This window comes from Sarcophilus harrisii, chromosome 1 (genome assembly GCF_902635505.1).
Source record: "Sarcophilus harrisii chromosome 1, mSarHar1.11, whole genome shotgun sequence".
In the NCBI taxonomy this organism is placed as follows: domain Eukaryota; kingdom Metazoa; phylum Chordata; class Mammalia; order Dasyuromorphia; family Dasyuridae; genus Sarcophilus; species Sarcophilus harrisii.
The window spans coordinates 279667589-279686212 of record NC_045426.1 but is presented as its reverse complement, the minus strand read 5'-3'; the positions used below and the strand labels follow the sequence as shown (position 1 = coordinate 279686212).

Here is an 18624-nt window from a genome sequence, read left to right as displayed (position 1 = left end):
ATGTCTAAGGCTGAATTTAAACTCAGGTCTTTCTGACTACAGACTAAGCACTCTATCCACTGGGCTACCTAGCTTGCAGAATACTCTCAACAATTATAGGGAGTTTCAGAAGAGGAAGTAAACTGGGTGTGAAGAGAGGAGAGAAATGGTACCTTCCATTTTGGATTCGCTGAGTTTGACATGTCCACAGGTTATCCATTTCAAAATGTCTAATAAGTAGTGTATCATGCACGGTTAGAGCTCAGAAGAGAGAATAACAGCTCTGCTGCTCTAAATTCACAATGTGAACACTAGATCACCTAATATTTCTGTGCTTCAAATTTCCAATCTCTAAAATAACAAAGATGAACTAGATGCATTTTAAGATAATTCTTTGAGCACTTCCAATAGCTTCCCCCACCCAAGTCTCAATTGATCTTTGTCTCCACGACAGACTTGTTTTTTGCTCATTTTCTTATCTCTAAATTTCAATAAACATACCAAAAAGCAGCACTTTCATTTTGCCCTTCAATTATGGCTTGAAGAGGAGAGGCTTTCCCACAAGGTTCAGTCTTTGAAGAGCCTGACCCCAAAGAGAGACTTTTTCTTATCTCTCTGGCTCATGATTGCCCCTACCACCCAGATCTGGAACTCACAATCTTATAAAAATCAATGTTGAAAATTATCTTTACATATAACTGGAAAAATAAAATAGTATAAGAAAAGGAAAATAAAATTATACTTTGCATTAAAAAAAGAAAGAAAGAAAAAGAGAGGAGAATTTTGTGTTTCACTAGTTTGAGTTCTTTTTCTTTCAGAGTTGTGGAAAGTAAGAATTCAGCCTTTCCAGTAGGTAGCATTGTGGTGGCTAATTCAGGATGGATAACCCACTCCATTTCTAACGGAGAAAACCTAGAGACATTGCCTGCTGGGTGGCCAGACACATTACCTATATCTTTGGCTCTGGGGACCATCGGCATGACAGGGTGAGTCATACATATTTATTTGATTAACACAGTAAAATTGCACTCTCCTACAGTTTTAATCTGGGAAAATATGTTTCTTAAATATGTAAAACTTATATGAAGGGAAAGAATTTTGCACCCAACAAAGCAAAAAGAAAGCCGAGAGAAAATAAGCCTTAGGCTTATGTTACCCAGAAATGGCAAAGGGATTTAGGAGAGGAGGAGAGAATGGGATGAAGGGATAATAGTATCATGGTCCTAAGGATCCTCTGACCTCCAGCTGGACACAACTGAGAGAATAAGAAAGGGCATGGAAGACATAAACAAGGGTGTACCTGTTAACTATCTTAGTGGCAATCATTATTAATCAAGATTTTGTGGGTGTTGTGTAATGGGCTGAAGCTCGAGTTGATGCATTGAGGTCCCAAGCACATGAGGCTAAATAGTAATTGGACCATACTCTATTAATATATGCTTGGAGAAAGAATGGCCCCCGCCTACTCTTTGTGCAAGTCCTGATGTGTTGTATAGGAAATGACAATTTTTGGTTGGTGGAGGAGAGGGGTGGAGAGAGAAGGGGAAAGAGACTGGTGGCTGATTTCTTGTCACATTGCTCACATTGCTATTGCGACCCCCCTTTACCTCCGATCCCCCTTCACCTTCGATCCTTCTTCACCTCCACTAAGAATAAAGAGCGACCATTTTCCCCTAACCTGAATTCCTGACTCCGGCTGATTTTAAATATGCAGTCATCACAGTGTTGTGCCTCAGACAGGTTACAGCACCAAAGATTTTACCAAGGACATATCCAATATAAAGCAACACAAATATAGACACAAAGAGAAGGCCACATAGGTAGCAAGGGTTTCCAGAATCATATGGCTGTGTCAAGGAAAGCTCTCAGTTGGCTCTGTTGCTCTCCCTCTTTCTAATACAATTAGCTCTGTAGCCATTGTATAAGGATCAGTTTGGGAACAGCAATCCTGATTACAGGCTTCCTATAAGCAGCTATGAGTGTGGGGTGAGGGGAGGGAGCAGAAAGGGAATTACATTGGAGTTGTTTTTCAAGTTTATGTCTTTCTACTTTTCATGGCTCAAGTGCATAGCCTTCCTAAGTGGCTGCTTCATCTAATTTCTACTTTAAAAAACAATTAGTGGTATTACATCTCATAAGATTCTCACAAACTATCTTGGATGATACCATAGTACTAAGACAACAATCATTTCCTTCTTCCCTCTAAAATGTTCCCTTTCCTTGACCTATAAAACATCTTCACCAAGATCCCTGGGAACTTTCCCTCCTCTTATACCCACACACTCTGCTGGGCATCTCCACCATCATCAAAAAAATATATATTAAAAAGACTAATTCATTGGTTTGTGTTTTGAAGGTGACCCAACTGGTTGAAATTAGTTGTCTTTCTATATAATATTAATAAACTGAGAAAAGTTACAAGGTGAAATGCAATTACATGATGCAATTATTTCCATAACTAAGATGTTATACATAGAAAGTTGGATTCTAAGCAGTCAAATCAGGCTATAAATTCATAAATATAGAAATCTGAAACCAAAAGAGGGGAAAATAGGGAGTGGGCTGGGCAAAGAAGGCTTAAATGTGATCACAATAACAGATGTGATGGAGAAACTGGGAACTTCAAATTATCAGAAGACTCTCTGAGGTTTGTAATTCAAAGATAAGAAACATGTATGAATTCATGTGAAAATAAATTATCAGAGAAAGTAAATAATAATAACTCTTTAATAGCCCTTTAAGATTTGCAAAGTGCTTTACATATATACTCTCATTTGATCATCACAATAATCCTGTGAAAAAGCTGCTATTATTATCCCCATCTTGCAGAAAAAAACTGAGATCTAGAGAGGTTAAGTGACTTCCCCAGGATCATACAGCCAAGTATTTGTCTGAAGTAGGATTTAAACTCACATCTCCAAGTCTATTGATCTATGCAATGTACTACCTAACTGCAAAAAGTTCTAGAAAAGTAATGAGAAAACAAGCTACTTTTTTTCTCTCAAAGAATCTCTTAAACCTCATTTTAGATCTAGTTAGAAATTATGGAATGACAGTATCTCAGTGTTGGAAAGAACTTCAGAGTTACAAGTAAGATACCTAGCATTGTTTAAAGCTCTCTGGTGAGGCAACATCATAGCTGCAAACGAAGTCAATTCATTACTACTGGACAGCTCTGATTATTAGCAAGTCAATCAAAATCTAAACTTGCCTCTTTGAAATTTCCATCTTTTAGTCTTAATTGGAAGGAAGGGATAATGAAAGGAGAGTAGAACAAGTCTAATCCCCTGGAAAAGGGGTTAGGGTTATTATTAATAGTATATATTATTAGGACAATTGATTAGGACTTGAGCTTTTAGGTGATCATACAAATCCCCTTATTCAAGAGCCTGGAAGACCTTGCAAGGGATTGCAATTTTGAACTTGTACAAGTCAGGCAAAAAACTGTTTATATTTTAACAGTAGATTTTTTTTTTCCTTTTCCCTTTTTCTTTATGTTCTAGAAGTAAATAAGTGGAACATTGAACTTGAAAACTCTTTGTTATGAAGAGGATTCCAACTGTTAATGTAAATAATTTTATTTTAATGATATTCAAAAACTCTAGTGAAAAACAGAAACTGAAATTAAGATCCCAGGATGATCTCTGGGAATCCATCAAAGCATGTTGCAGTTGGTATTTAAGATATTAATGACATTACTGAGAAATACTGAGATTTGTGTGTGTGTGTGTGCTTTTATTTTTTTTAATCACTATATTTTTTTAAATCACTAAGTGATTTAATAATAACTTCTAAACTATGGTACTCTAAGATTTAAATGCATACTTGTTTCTTTTTTTTAATAGCTTTTTATTTACAAGTTATATGCATGGGTAATTTTACAGCATTGACAATTGCCAAACTTTTTGTTCCACTTTTTCCCCTTGTTCCCCCCATTTTCTCCCCCCAATGGTAGGTTAACCAATATATGTTAAATATGTTAAAGTATAAATTAAATACAATATAAGTATATATGTCTTAACAGTTATTTTGCTGTACAGAAAGAATCAGACTTTGACATAGTATACAATTAGCCTGTGAAGGAAATCAAAAATGCAGGCGGACAAAAATATAGGGATTGGGAATTCTATGTAATGGTTCATAGTCATCTCCCAGAGTTCTTTTGCTGGGTGTAGCTGGTTCAGTTCATTACGGCTCTATGGGAATTGATTTGGTTCATCTCATTGTTGAAGATGGCCACATCCATCAGAATTAATCATCATATAGTACTGTTGTTGAAGTATATAGTGATTTCCCCGTCCTGCTCATTTCACTTAGCATCAGTTTACTTGAGTATTTCCAGGCCTTTCTGGAATCATCCTGCTGGTCATTTCTTGCCGAACTTGTTTCTTAAAGAAAAAAAAAACACTCATCATCCTAGGAATCATAAAGAACTTCATTAGAGGAATACATTAGACTGCATTAAAAGATTGGTAGCTTGAGGGAATAATAAATGAAGATTGCTTTGCCTCTGACTGATTCCCTTTTTTCTTCACCTTCTCTTCTTCCCAGCCATCCCACCCTTCAATGAACTCAAATGAAGATCTGCTATTGCTTTATTTGGTTAGTAAAGTCCACAGTTTGCAGTTGACAAGATGTTTGCTTGCCTCTCCTTAGCTTAACAGCCTACTTTGGCCTCCTACACATCTGTGATCTGAAGGAGGGAGAAACTGTGATTGTCAATGCAGCATCCGGAGCAGTGGGTTCAGTAGTGGGACAGATTGCTAAAATCAAAGTAAGTGATGGTACCAATTACTTTATATAACAGGACCTCATTTACCTCATCTATAAAATAAAAGGATTGGATACAATTATCTGTATGATCCCTTCCAGTTGAGAAATTCACTCACTTCAAGTAGAAGAGGTCTTTTAGCATGCCAAAATATGGTTTGGAGAAACAGAAATGAATCCTTTCAAAATAAATTGTTATGTTGGTATTTGAGAAATCAACACACAGGTTCAAATCAGAAATTGTGTTTCTCTAACTCAAAAACCCTTAGCCTTTGTGTGTGTGTGCCCAATAGGTGCCTTTACAATCTTGTGAAGCCTGATTGGATGACAAGTCTATGATACTTAAAATTCCTAAAGCCTCTTTCTTCCAAAGAAAGGGAGTTACTATTTAATGACATGAAGTTCTTCTGTGACTAGATAGGATTCAGTTATAACCCATCTTTGAGTCTTTTAAAAATCACTAAGTTATTTTTTCCTTTTTTTTTTTTTTTTTTTTTTTTTTTTTTTTTTTTTTTTTTTTTTTTAGGGCTGCAAAGTGGTTGGCTCTGCTGGTTCAGATGAAAAGGTTGCAAACCTTAAAAAACTTGGCTTTGATGTTGCCTTTAACTATAAGACAGTAGAATCTTTAGAAGAAACACTGAAGAAAGCTTCTCCAGATGGCTATGATTGCTATTTTGACAATGTAAGTCCAAATTATTTTCACCAAAGAGGCTCTTACCCCATAATAACAAAGTATTGTGCCTGAGCAGACACTTTCTGGGTCTTCATATGTGGAGAAAAAGAAAATCATAGAAGATTTGTATGAGGGTTTTATAAAGTTTCATTAGGTTTGTTTCCATGTGTGGGATAAAGGAATGAAGATTTCTCCTATAATTAATAGAGATAGAGGATTAGACTGCTTATAGAAATTCAAATCCATTCTCAGGGACCTAGTGGCTTTGATTTGCCTTGAAGTAAAAAAGTATTTTATAAACTAACTTGATATTGGAGGGGAGGCTGGGGGGAATTCTGCAGTTATTTCAGAAAAACAGAAGATAGGTAACTCCTGATGTACCTGAAGAGTTCTAGTCCTGCTATGAGTAAGAAACCTCAAGCCTCAGCCCTGCTTCATTCCCTATCATGGGAGGTCTCCGTTTCCACTATGGAAGCCTCTCAGCCCTAACACATGTAAGATTCACTTAAAGGATCACAGGGATCACTTATAAAACTGAACATAAGTGAGCTCTTCAAGAAACAGATGTACTTCTGAGGGTTTACATATAGTTATTTCAGTGAATGTAATGTATCTTTATAATTATATTCAGAGAATCACAGAATCTCAAAGTTGAAAGAAACCTCAGAGGCCTTCTAGTCTAGTCTAGGTCATCTAGCTTTAAAAAGGAATCTGCTTTACAACATCCCTGATCATCCAATCTCCATTTAGCTTCAGCCCTGGCGCACTATTCACTATCGCTCCTAGCTACCCCTGGAACTGCCCTTCAGATATCTAAATACTCACTCTTACTCTTCAAATAGGTAAGTCAAACATTCCTAGGTATTTCAACAGGTGCTCAAATATAATCTGACCAAGACAGAGTGTAAAATGCTATCAGCTCTCTCATTCTGGACATGATATATAACTATCAATACAGCCTAGGAAGGAATTGGCTTTTTGTTTTTTTGTTTTTGCTTCCATACCATGCTATTGATAACTATTGAGCTTGAATTACTAAAATTTGCAGATTTTTTGTCCTCAAAAATACATTTATCAAGGGGTAACTAGATAGCACAGTGAATAGAGCACCAGCCCTGGAGTCAAGGTTCCTAAGATCAAATACAGCTTCAGATACTTAATACTTCCTAGCTGTATGATCCTGGCCAAGTCACTTAACATTTAATACCTCACCAGTATATATTTATACACACACACACACACACACACACACACACACACTTATCTTTATTAGATTTCATGTCATTAGATTTGGATCATCATTCTAACCTCTCAAGAACTTCTGAGATCCTGACTCCTTCTGTAAATGTGTTAGCTGTGCCTCTTAGTTTGAGTTATCAAATCAGGAATCATTCTTTAAGCACCTGCTATATGCTAGACCCTATGCTAAACACTGAGGTTATAAAGAGAGAGGAAAAAAATTCTTGCCTTCAAGGGGCTTACAATTAATAGGGAAGAAAAAAATTCAAATTGGAGATAATTTCTGGTGGAAGGCTCTAGTATTAAAGTAACCTGGGAAAGTCTTCTTACAGAAGACAAGATTGTAACTGAGATTGGAAGGAAGCCAAGTGAAAAACAAAGGAATATTTCACCCTAAAATTATGCATGCAGCATCCATTTTTCTGACAAATATATGACCAGCACAAAATCAAATTATTCATACAAAACTGACAGTTATGTGTGCATGTAGCACCCACTCTGGAATATTCCTCCAATTTAAGGTAGAGACTACAGATAGCAATTGCTACTCTACATTTTAAAGTACCTTCTGGACTTGAACTTCTGCCACTATAGTTTATAAACTCCCACTGGTATACTTCCCATTGTGCCATTTACATAATTAGTTCTTAACAAAAGCATTTAATAAAGTGGCATAACAATAACTTTAGATATATGACATTTCCCCAGTAAGCCTGTGTCACACTCTGACAGAAGTACGCATACATTTGTGGGAAGAGTAGGCATAACTCTGACTATGCTGAAAGTGAGGAACATGTGTCTGAGTCAAATCACAACTCTAGAACTTGAGGTTTCTCCATATCCTTTCTATCCCACTGGAGTCATTATCTTATAATGAATCTTTGAACATAATAGTCTGGTCATAGAGTTTTAGATCTACCCATAGATGGCATGCTTAAAATGTTCTCATAGTTAAATAGCTAGAAAAGAAAAGGCAAACTACTGTCCCATTCTATTATTCAACTTGGGAATCTCAGTGACCATAAGACAGGAGTTATACAGATTCTTATAAATATTAACTTTTACTCTCTGATTTTGTCTTTGATGGTTTAGGTAGGTGGAGCATTTACAAATGCAGTTATCCCTCAGATGAAGAAATTTGGAAGAATTGCTATTTGTGGAGCCATTTCCACATACAATAGTGAAAAACCTCAACAAGGTAAGGTAATCATGTACAATCACAGATGTGGATTGAACAAATAAAACTGCAAGAATATGATAATATTCTTATAATTTTGCTTATTTATAATTGTTTTACAGAGAATAATACCATTTTAAAATAAGTTTCTATATATAAATAGGTAGCTATATCTAATCACTTCCTTTATCTCAGTTCTTATATAACAGCCAAAAAAGACAATCTAATCTTTCTCCTCCTCCTGAGACCAAAAACAGACTAGGAGATTAGAAAGTATCTAACTATTCCTTTAAACATAACAAAATGCCCCCAAGGCCAGTAATTTATCAACTGTGAATCTAGCACGTCTATGTAAATAGTTTTATTGCCAGGTCAGTTTAATTGATATTAGCATTTCCCCCAAACACTATTCTATCTGATTATTCCATTCACTTCTTCATTTCTGACTGTGGTAGACAACAATGTCTCTAGCTTCCTCCTTTCCCTTTCTCTACCTCCATTTCTAATTTCTCTTCTGTAATGGATTGGGAGGAAACACTATGGAATAAATAAAGTCTCATACTATTCTTTGACATTTTTCTTACCTTTGAAAGGCCTGTCAACACAGTACCTTTTAATTTAATGGTTACTTTTAGGTACAACTCTGGCCACTTGACATTTGAAAGGAAATGTCTTACACTTAATATTACACTTAATACTCTTTCCTACTTACAGAATAGCAATGCTTCCTGTCCAAAATATGGGATGACTTGCTAACACTCTTCAAATATATCAAAAAGCATTATTTACCCAATCAGTAGTAATCAATTGATTTTCATGTCTATAAAAGATAGAATGAAAAGGTACCAAATGAAGTAGAAGCAAACTAGATAGAAGGAAGAATTTGCTAAAAAACAAAACAAAACAAAAAAAAAAAAAACTAGGGAACAAGACTATAAATAAAGATAGGAAGTTACCTAGACTTAAATTTTTTCCACTCTTAACCCCTTTTCACCCAAGAAATTTCTACATGACCTTAGATACATAGGTATATAAAACAAGTACACAAATCGAATATTTACAGATAATAAATCATAATTTTACAACCCCCACATTCAGTTATGAGACCCCATATGAGGTCATGAATTACTTTTAAGAAGTGGTGACTTAGAACACAATATACTAGGAGTAGAGGGAAAAGGATACTAGAAGACACAAGGGCACTTCTCAACATACTTTTTATAAATGCACACAAGTTTTCCAAAGTCGGGGGCGGGGGGGGGGGGGGGGGGGGGGGGGGGGGGGGGGGGAATTGTTGTTTGTTTGTTTGTTTTGTAAAACCAAGAGGATTTTTTTATTTTTATTGTTTTTTTTCCTTTAAAAAATAGTCTTCTCACAAAGGGGGAGAGGTACCAGAAGAAACTGGGCAATGTAACAAAAAATTATATCAATAAAAGATTTAAAAGGGGAAAAAATGCCAACCCAATCCTCTGTATTACAATAGAGAAGGTATTTGATGGGCCCATAGAGGACACACTTTTCAAACTTTTCCAAGAATACATAGTCCTGGCTATGATGACAAGGGCAGAGAATAGGTCTATGATTTCATAAGTAGAGGGAACTTTCAGGTGAGGAACTCCCTTTCTCTGCAATTTATAGTCAAAGAGTTTCCTGGAATCCTAAGAGGTTAAGCACTGCCAAAGTCACACATCCAGTCTGTGTAAGAGGTAGAATTTGAATCCAAATTTTCCTGGTTAGGTCAGTTCTCTATTCACTACTCCAACTTGCCCCTAAGCTATGATAGGAGAGGCCAAAGACTGTAGATAGCAAGTAACTCAGATGGGTTGTTCAATTTCTCCTTCCAGAGTTGATTCAGGCCCTTTATAATCTAGTTTTATGTTTCCAAGATTATTTAGTACTATTTTCCTTTGCAATTTTATACTCCAAACCAACTGGACTATTAAATTGTCCTTTAACTCAACACTGCATCTCCTATCTCCACACAAGTCTATAATGTACTCCTTTATCATTTCTGCCACTCAGAGAAAGAACTGATAAATAGAAGTGTGTACAGAATGATTTTACATATTTATGTGTGTGTGCGTGTGTGTGTGTGTATACACACACACATATATGTATATATAGATACACATGTACACACATACAAATTTGTGTCTCTAGGGCAGGGGTGAGGAAGGAGGGAAAAAAAAAGAAATTTACATTATAATTTTATTATACATTTAAAAGGAACTGCAAGTTATATATAATAAATGTGTAGTCTCATATGCAATCATTTTTATTATACTGTGTTATGGAAATGCTTATTTTATTCCATAAATTAAAATTTAAATAATTTTCAAAAGCCTTTTTTTTCCAAAGCTGAAACCAGGTAAAGCCATTCCTGATTCCCCATCCCTTTCTCTTTCTATTTTCCTGGTACATAATTACTTATTCCCCACCCCACCCCAAATAGAATATAAGTCTCTTGAAGTCAAGGACTGCTTCCATTTTGGGAGGGAGGGAGGGAAGGAGGGAAGGAGGGAAGGAAGGAAGGAAGGAAGGAGGGAAGGAAGGAAGGAAGGGAAGGAAGGAAGGAAGGAAGGAGGGAAGGAAGGAGGGAAGGAAGGAAGGAAGGAAGGAAGGAAGGAAGGAAGGAAGGAAGGAAGAAAGGGAAACTGAGGATGACTCTGAGGTTGTGAATTTCAGTGATTAAAAGGATGTGGTAACTGACAGAAATAAGCAAGCTTGGAAGAGGGGATAGATATGGGAGGCAGAAATAATGAGTTCTGTTTTAGACATTTCCCAAGATGCTTACTAAATGTATATTGATTTCCATTGAATTATAATAATAACCCAGAGAACCACTTGTCTGAATTGCTTTGGAAGAATGATTAGACATTTTCAAGAGGTCTCTTTTAAGTATTCTGGTTTTATGCTGCAGTATCCAAGTCAGCTACTGACAATCCAAATAAGAAACAAGAACATTGCTGCATCAAGAAAAAGGCATATCCACCTCAACCTTTATTTGAGCCCTTTGTGCAACGATTTTCCTAGAAGTAACTAGAAGATGATATTGATTTTTAAAAAATTTTAATATACTTTAATGTGTCTTTTGTCTTTACACCATAGTAATTTCTGAGTAAGGTAAAGCACACTAGGCCTGGAGTTAAGAAGGCCTGAGTTTAAATCCATACTCAGATGTTGACTAACTGTAACTCTGGACAAGCTATTTAATCCCTGTTTGCCTGTTTCCTCAACTGTAAAACTGAAATAATAATAGTACCAATCTCACATGGTTGTTGTGAGGATCAAATGAGATAATATTTGTCAAGTACTTGGCATATAGTAAGCATTATAATGTTTCTTCCTTTTCCCTACCCAATCCAGATTGTACCATCCATTATACCAAAGAAAAACTATTAAAGAACACCCCTCCCAAAAGAACAATTGAATTTGACAATGCATAAAACACTTTGCCCTACTAGTTCTCTGCCTCTTTTTTGAAAAGAAAAGTATATTCTCTAAGATTATCCCTAGTTTTTTCACTTAAGAATTTGGATTACATTATTGATCTTTTTATTTATATTGCTGCAGTTATTGTTATAATATTCTTTTGATTCTGCTTATTTCATTCTGTGCCAGTTCATAGAAAACTTTCCATCTTTCTCTGAATTCCTCACCCACATAATACTATTCTACAGTCATATACCAAATTATTTTTTTAACCATTCCCCAGTGGGTAGATACTCAACTGGATTTCCAAAGAGTACTATCGTGAATATTCTGGGATTCTTTGGCCTTTTTTTTCCGTCTTTGATTTCCTGGATTTAGATGTCCAGTTATGAAATTACTGGATCAAATCATATGGACAATTTAGAATGAAACTAATACTTGCTGAAAAATGTTAAGCTTTGTTTTTCCTCACTTTTTCTTTTCCTGTATACTTATAAAGCCTCAGTATTAATTAAATAAATGTCATATGTTCTTCCTTACAGGAATCTATATTCAATATCCCTTTATTTATAATGAGCTACGCATGGAAGGATTTATTGTCAGTCGCTGGCAAGGAGATGTCCGCCAAAAAGGCCTAAAAGACTTGTTGAAATGGGTCTTAGAGGTAAGACAGTACAATTGAGATTTCTCTCTTCTAGAATGCTTCACTGGAATTTTCTATCACAATCCCTTCCATAGAAATATTTCTTTTATACATAGTCTAAGAATGTCATGAATTTGGGATCTTTAAGCTATGGCAATGATGTATCTTGACAGACTGTAATAAACAATTCATGATCTCCTAAGTTCCTTGAAAACAAAAATATAAATCTTTTATCTTAAAAACTAAAACTTCCAATTTACCTCAAAATGCCTTATGATGATATGAAGATAAAATGTCAATGGAGTACAAGCTTTGTCAAGTTCTACAATGCTAGAAAGACTGTAAGTCTCATCCAAGCTAAATTCAGTATCTGCTCTGCAACAAATAGCATAAATAAGAGAAATCATTACATAAAAGCTGGTTACCAGATGATGAATGTTTGACAATGCCAAACCACAAAGCAAAGAAAATTGCAAAACAGGGTGCAGTCCTGGGTATTGTCCTTCAACTTTTTCAATGATTCTGAAGTAAACTGAAAGGAAAAGGAGTAGAAATTTCTAAGAATTGCATAGCTTTTATACTATAAATATTAATGTAACTGTTGATGCTATATTGTGAAATCCTTGTCCAGTGACCAAATGCACATAGCACAGTAGAAAATAAATCATCATATGAATATTAATGTTCTTATTAAAAATGAAACCAAGAGACAAATGAAAGTAGTAGTTAAAGATGGCTCATAGATCCTTCTTGGAAAGACAAAGGAACTAATAGAGTATGTATTCAAAAGTTGCAAGAAACATTTTATGGGGGGGTAGCTATGTGGTGCATTGGATAGATCACCAGCCCTAAAGTCAGGAGGACCTGAGTTCACATCTAGTTTCAGACACTTAACACATCCTAGCTGTGTGGCCCTGGGCAAATCATTTAACCCCAATTGCCTCAGCCAAAAAAGAAAAGAAAGAAAGAAAGAAACATTTTATGGGATGGTATGACCGCCATATTGAAGTGCACAAGATGAGCATATTTCTAAAAGACCAACATATAGATAGCTATGGCTTGTGTTTTAGTTTCTGGTACAAATGATAGGAAAGGAGAGAATGTGAAGAACTTGACAAAAATATTCAAATTAAATCAATATGTACTTTAATACTTGATTATATTAAAGCAGAGGAGGGCGCTAGAAAAGATAATAAAATATAAATTGAAAAATATAGCTCAAGGATGTTCATTGAAAGAGATCAAAGGCCTACTAATGAATTATACCAATAGGTCATGAACCCTCACTCAAAGAAGAAAGTTGTGAGGAAATGAACATTGTGAATATAGAATAATATCAAAAAAGAAGCAAAATTTATTGAATCTTGACTGAAGCAGGAGTATTTCCACATTCTGCAGAATCAGATCATTGGCTTGTTAAAGCAAAGTCAAAAATCAATACTAAAGTGGAATAAGAGAAGAGGATACATATTTGAGATAAATTGCAAAGGTGAAATTGGCATGTCTTGGCAACATATTGTATATGGGGGTAAGACTGAAGAGAGGAAGATGATACCTAGAGTGCAAGCCTAAGAGAAGAGGAGGTGATGGTACCCTCAATAGTAATAGGAAATCTTGGGGGGATGGGGTTAGATGGAAAGATGAGTTCCATTTTGGACATAATGAGTTTAAGGTGTCCACTGGACAGCCAATTTGAGGTGTCTAAAAGGCAATTAGAGATATGAGACTGGAGGTCAGCAGAGAAGTTGGGGTAAATTTGAAAACCATAAACATAGAGATAATTAAATCCACTGGAATTGATTAGATCAGCAAGTGAAGAAGCAGAGAAAAAAGAGAAGAGAGCCATATGGGACACCTGCATTTAGAAGGTGTGTTCTGGCATATTTTATAGCTTTGTATGCTTCATGATGCCTTGCACAGTGGGATTTTAAGAAATATTCATTGATTTAATACCTATGTTCAGTCTTTTCAGTCATGTCTGACTCTTTGTGATCTCATTTGGGGTTTTCTTGGCAAAAATACTGGAGTGGTTTGCTTTTTCCTTATCTAGCTCATTTTACAGATGAGAAAAATTGTAAGCGATTTACTCAGGGTCACACAACTAGTAAGTATCTGAGGCTGGATTTGAACTCAGGTCTTCCTGCCTCCAGGCTCAACACTCTATTCACTGTGTACTTAATTGCCTTTATTCTTATCTCCTGGGATAAAACTGTAATTAGAAATTGGTTTATTTCCTTTTATTTTTTGTTTATTTATTCTTCCCACAGGGCAAAATCCAGTACCAAGAACACATCACTGAAGGTTTTGAAAATATGCCAATGGCATTCATAGGAATGCTAAAAGGAGAGAATTTGGGGAAAACATTAGTGAAACCATAAGAGATCCAAGAGTACATCACATTGGAAATCTGAAAAGCATATTAGTATGTTTACTTCAAGTTTACTTAAACTTTATGGAAAAGCATACCTGTTATCTTAAAATACTAAAAATCACCAATATAATTAATTCTGTGTTTAGTCAATTTAATAAAATAAATGAAAAAATTGTTATATAAAAATAACAAGTGAAAATTCTTTAGTCAGTGAACAATCACCAAGATATAAGAATTATAATAACAACTTATATTTAACAGCATTTTGTAATTTCCAAAAGTCCTTTGTTCACTCACTTGTGAGGCAGAGAGTGTAAGTTTACTTCTCCCCTTTAAAGGTAAGAAAACTAAGGCTTATAAAAAGTTTTACATGAGAACAACTAAGATTTAACTTTGGGATATTAGGGATTACCCTGATTTAAAAAAAAAAGACTTCAATAAAAACGTATCTAAAAATAAATAAATAAATAAAACCATTATCATACATTTTTAACAAGGGGCAAAGACTAATGTATTAATATATTGTAATATGTATTGTATGTGTAATATGTATTAATATACATCCACAGTGTGACAGTGGATGGAGTATCAGCAAGGAGTCAGGAAAACACAGATTCAAGTCCAGCTTAAGCTGGATTTACCACTTGTATTCTTGGACAAGTCATTTAACTTCTATATGCCTCAGTTTCCTCATCTGTAAGGGGATTATAATAGTACCTACTTCTCAGGGTTGTTGTGAAGATTAAATTATATAACTGTCAAGTGCTAACCATAGTGCCTGGCACACAATAAGCACATAATGTTAATTATTGTTATTTATTATTAATTAGGGGTCAGAGCACATAATCAGTTCCAGAAGTGCCTATAATCCATTACATGATCCCCTATAGTCCAGAGGTCCTCAAACTTTTTAAATAGGGGGCCAGTTCACTGTCCCTCAGACTGTTGGAGGGCTGCATGATAGTAAAAACAAAAACTTTTGTTTTGTGGGCCTTTAAATAAAGGGAACAGTTTCCCTCCCTCTTCAGATTGACTTTGTATTCTAAGCAAGCCTAAAAATTATAAAAACCAATCTGTACCCTAAATTGAAACTCACACTAGCCCAAGAAGTCTTCCTTAGTATACTAATAAATGTCTTTTCTGTTCAGTCTAGCTTCTCACTTTTTGATCCTTCTGTCTTGTATACTTCATGGTATGAGATACTCCCTAGGATCTCCCTAGGAACTCAAGACTGAGAAGTTTCCCCAATGCTATTCTTGGTAAATGTATGTGATAAGAACTATGGGTCATACATTGCAAGTGTTAGGGGAACTGACATTTATTAATAAGGGATAATGGGCCAAGATGGTGGAGAGGATACACACATCTTCCTAAACTTTCCTTTTCCCTCAATCTATTTTAATGAAATTCAGCCTTGGAATTAATGCTTGACTGTTAGAATTCACAAATACTGGGAGTGTATCACATTACCAACTGAAGATAATCTCGAAATTCTCCAGAAAAGGTCTGTTTTGCTCATGCACGGGGACGAAATGGGGCTAGGCCAGGTGCAGACTCAGACAGGTAGTGAGAGCGAGGGAAACAGCTCACACTGAGCAGACAAGAGAGGGGTGGGATATGGTCTCTGCTGGAGGAAAATCTTGTGGGGAGAACTTTACCATAGTGTGGCTACTTTGCTCTGGCAGTAGCCAGTAGAGCAGCAAAGAAGCTATAAACACAGTGGGGGGAACCTATAACCTCAAAATGCTAGAGTCTCTCTGGACCTAACCACAACCACCCAGTACCCAGCGTGACTCAGTGTAACCCAAGTGCAGCCGCAGTTATTGGTCCCAGTGAAGCCTTAGTAGCTGCCTTTCCACTGCTGTTGATTTCAGCACAACTGCTAATTCCAGTGCAGCCAGTGATCCCACTGCCCCTTCACTGCCACTTCCTATTGTCTGTAGAGGCATCTTGGAAATACCCCACTGCCCCTGATAAGCAGACCATAGGGTTTTTTTGTTTTTTGTTTTTTTTTCAAAATGAGCAAAAAAGCAAAGCGGGCTCTTACTATTGATAGCTTCTATGCTGAAAAAGAGCAGATTTTAAAGCCTGAGGAGATGAAAAACAGTTCGTCTCTAGATCCAAAGGTGCATAAGATCTGGTCCCCATCATACAAGGCTCTCATAGAAGAAATTTAAAAGGATCTTAAAAGAGAACTAGAAGAAAAATGGGGAAATGAAAGGAAAGCTTTGCAAGAAGGTCAGGATAAGTCATTAAAAGATAGAGTGAATAAAGAAATCAACTCCCTGAAAAACAAAATTTGCAAATTGGAAAAGGTAAACAATTCCAAGTAAAACAGAATTTATGAATTGGGAAAAGAAAATAATTCTTGGATAAATACAAAAAGAAATAAAAAAGTAAAGGTAGAAAATAGTTCATTAAAAATCAGCCTTTGAACAAATGGAAATGAATGACTTGAGGAGATACCAAGAATCAGTCAAGCAAAACCAAAAAAAATGAAAAAATAGGAAAAAATATTAAATACCTACTTGGGAAAAGAACAGACCTGGAAAATGGATCTAGGAGAGATAATCTAAGTATTATTGGACTCCCTAAAAATCATGATGAGAAAAAGAGCCTAAACACTATTTTTCAGGAAATCATCAAAGAGAACTGCCCAGATGTTATAAAAAGACAAAATAGACACTGAAAGAATTCATCAATCAAAAACATCCCAGAATAAAAGAGATCCCAAAATAAAAACTCAAAGAAATATTGTGGCTAAATTCCAGAACTATCAGACCAAGGAAAAAAATACTACAAGCAGCCAGAAAAAAAAATTTCAAATACTGAAGAGCCACAATAAGGATCACTCGGGATCTAGCAGCATCCACATTAAAGAATCAAAGGGCCTGGAATCTGGTATTCTGAAAGGCAAAATAACTTGGTATGCAGTCAAGAATAACTTACCTAGCCAAACTGAGCATTTTCTTCCAAGGAAGAAGATGGAAATGAAATAGGTGAATTCCATCTATTTCTGATGAAAAAAAAAAACAGAGCCTCAACAAAAAGTTTGACCTCCAAATATAAGACTCAAAAGAAGCATAAAAAGGTAAAAAGAAGCATAAAAAAAAAGTCTTGAGAACTGTATTTCTGTTATGGGTAAGCATAAAGAGTACATGTATAATTTGATTTTACTGTTATAATATAAAAAAGGAACTAGAGGTGAAAAGGAAATTGTACCAGAAAAGGGGAAAAGTGGAGGTAAAAAGAGGGAAATTACATCTCATGAAGAGCAAAGGAAACCTATTATATGTGAGAGAATGAACATATTGTGAATGTTACTCTCATCAGCTTTGGCTCAAAGAGAAAATATTAGACATATTTGGTTTACATAGAAACTTCTCCCATCTCACTGAAAAGTGGGAGGGAAAAATTGAAAAGGGAAGAAGTAAGGTAAATAGAAGCAAATACAGAAATAGTAAGGAAATGGTTTAAGAAAAGGGGAGGGACTTCAAGAGAGAGGGAGGGATCCTAAAGAGGGAGGGCTGCATGAGGCAAGTGTTACTCATAAGTCTAATCCTGGGGAGGGACATAAGGGGGGAAAGAAAGAGAAAACCATAATTTGGGGATAATAAGATAAAAGGAAATACAGAATTAGTAGTTTTAACAATAAATGTGAATGTGGTAAACTCCCCCATAAAGCAAAGGGGGATAGCAGACTGGATTAAAAGCCAGAATCCTACGAAATGTTGTTTACAGGAAACACCCTTAAAGCAGAGCAATATATACCAAATGAAGATAAAAGGCTGGAGCAGAATCTACTATGCTTCAGGTGAAATTAAAAAAGCAGGGGTAGCCATCCTGATCTCAGGTCAAGCAAAAGGACAAATTGATCTAATTAAAAGAGATAAGGGCACTATATCTTGCTAAAGGGTACATAGATAATGAAGCCATATCAATACTAAACATATATGTACTAAGTGGTATAGCATCTAAATTTCTAAAGGAGAAGTTAAGAGAACTGCAAGAAGAAATAGACATCAAAACTATAATAATGGGAGATCTCAACCTTGCACTCTCCGAACTAGATAAATCAAACCACAAAATAAATAAGAAAGAAGTTAAAGAGGTAAATAGAACACTAGAAAAGTTAGGTATGATAGCTCTTTGGAGAAAACTGAATGAAGACAGAAAGGAGTACACTTTCTTCTCAGCAGTTCATGGAAGCTATACAAAAATTGACTGTATATTAGGACATAAAGACCTCAAATTCAAATGCAGAAAGGCAGAAATAGTAAATGTATCCTTCTCAGATCACGATGCAATAAAAATTACATTCAATAAAAAGCCAAGGGAAA

At 35.6% G+C, this 18624-nt stretch overlaps 1 protein-coding gene across 1 annotated transcript in view; it reads left to right on the top strand.

Moving 5' to 3' along the window:
• Positions 1 to 15431, top strand: part of PTGR1 (prostaglandin reductase 1) — a 30311-nt gene extending 14880 nt beyond the window's left edge. Inside the window, exons 5-10 of the mRNA XM_031943172.1 lie at positions 798 to 965; positions 4636 to 4753; positions 5276 to 5431; positions 7754 to 7859; positions 11813 to 11934; positions 14181 to 15431. Of these exons, the coding sequence (XP_031799032.1) occupies positions 798 to 965; positions 4636 to 4753; positions 5276 to 5431; positions 7754 to 7859; positions 11813 to 11934; positions 14181 to 14291 (781 nt within the window). The 3' untranslated portion in view covers positions 14292 to 15431. The remainder of the gene's footprint in view (positions 1 to 797; positions 966 to 4635; positions 4754 to 5275; positions 5432 to 7753; positions 7860 to 11812; positions 11935 to 14180) is intronic.
• The last annotated feature ends 3193 nt before the right edge of the window (positions 15432 to 18624 follow it).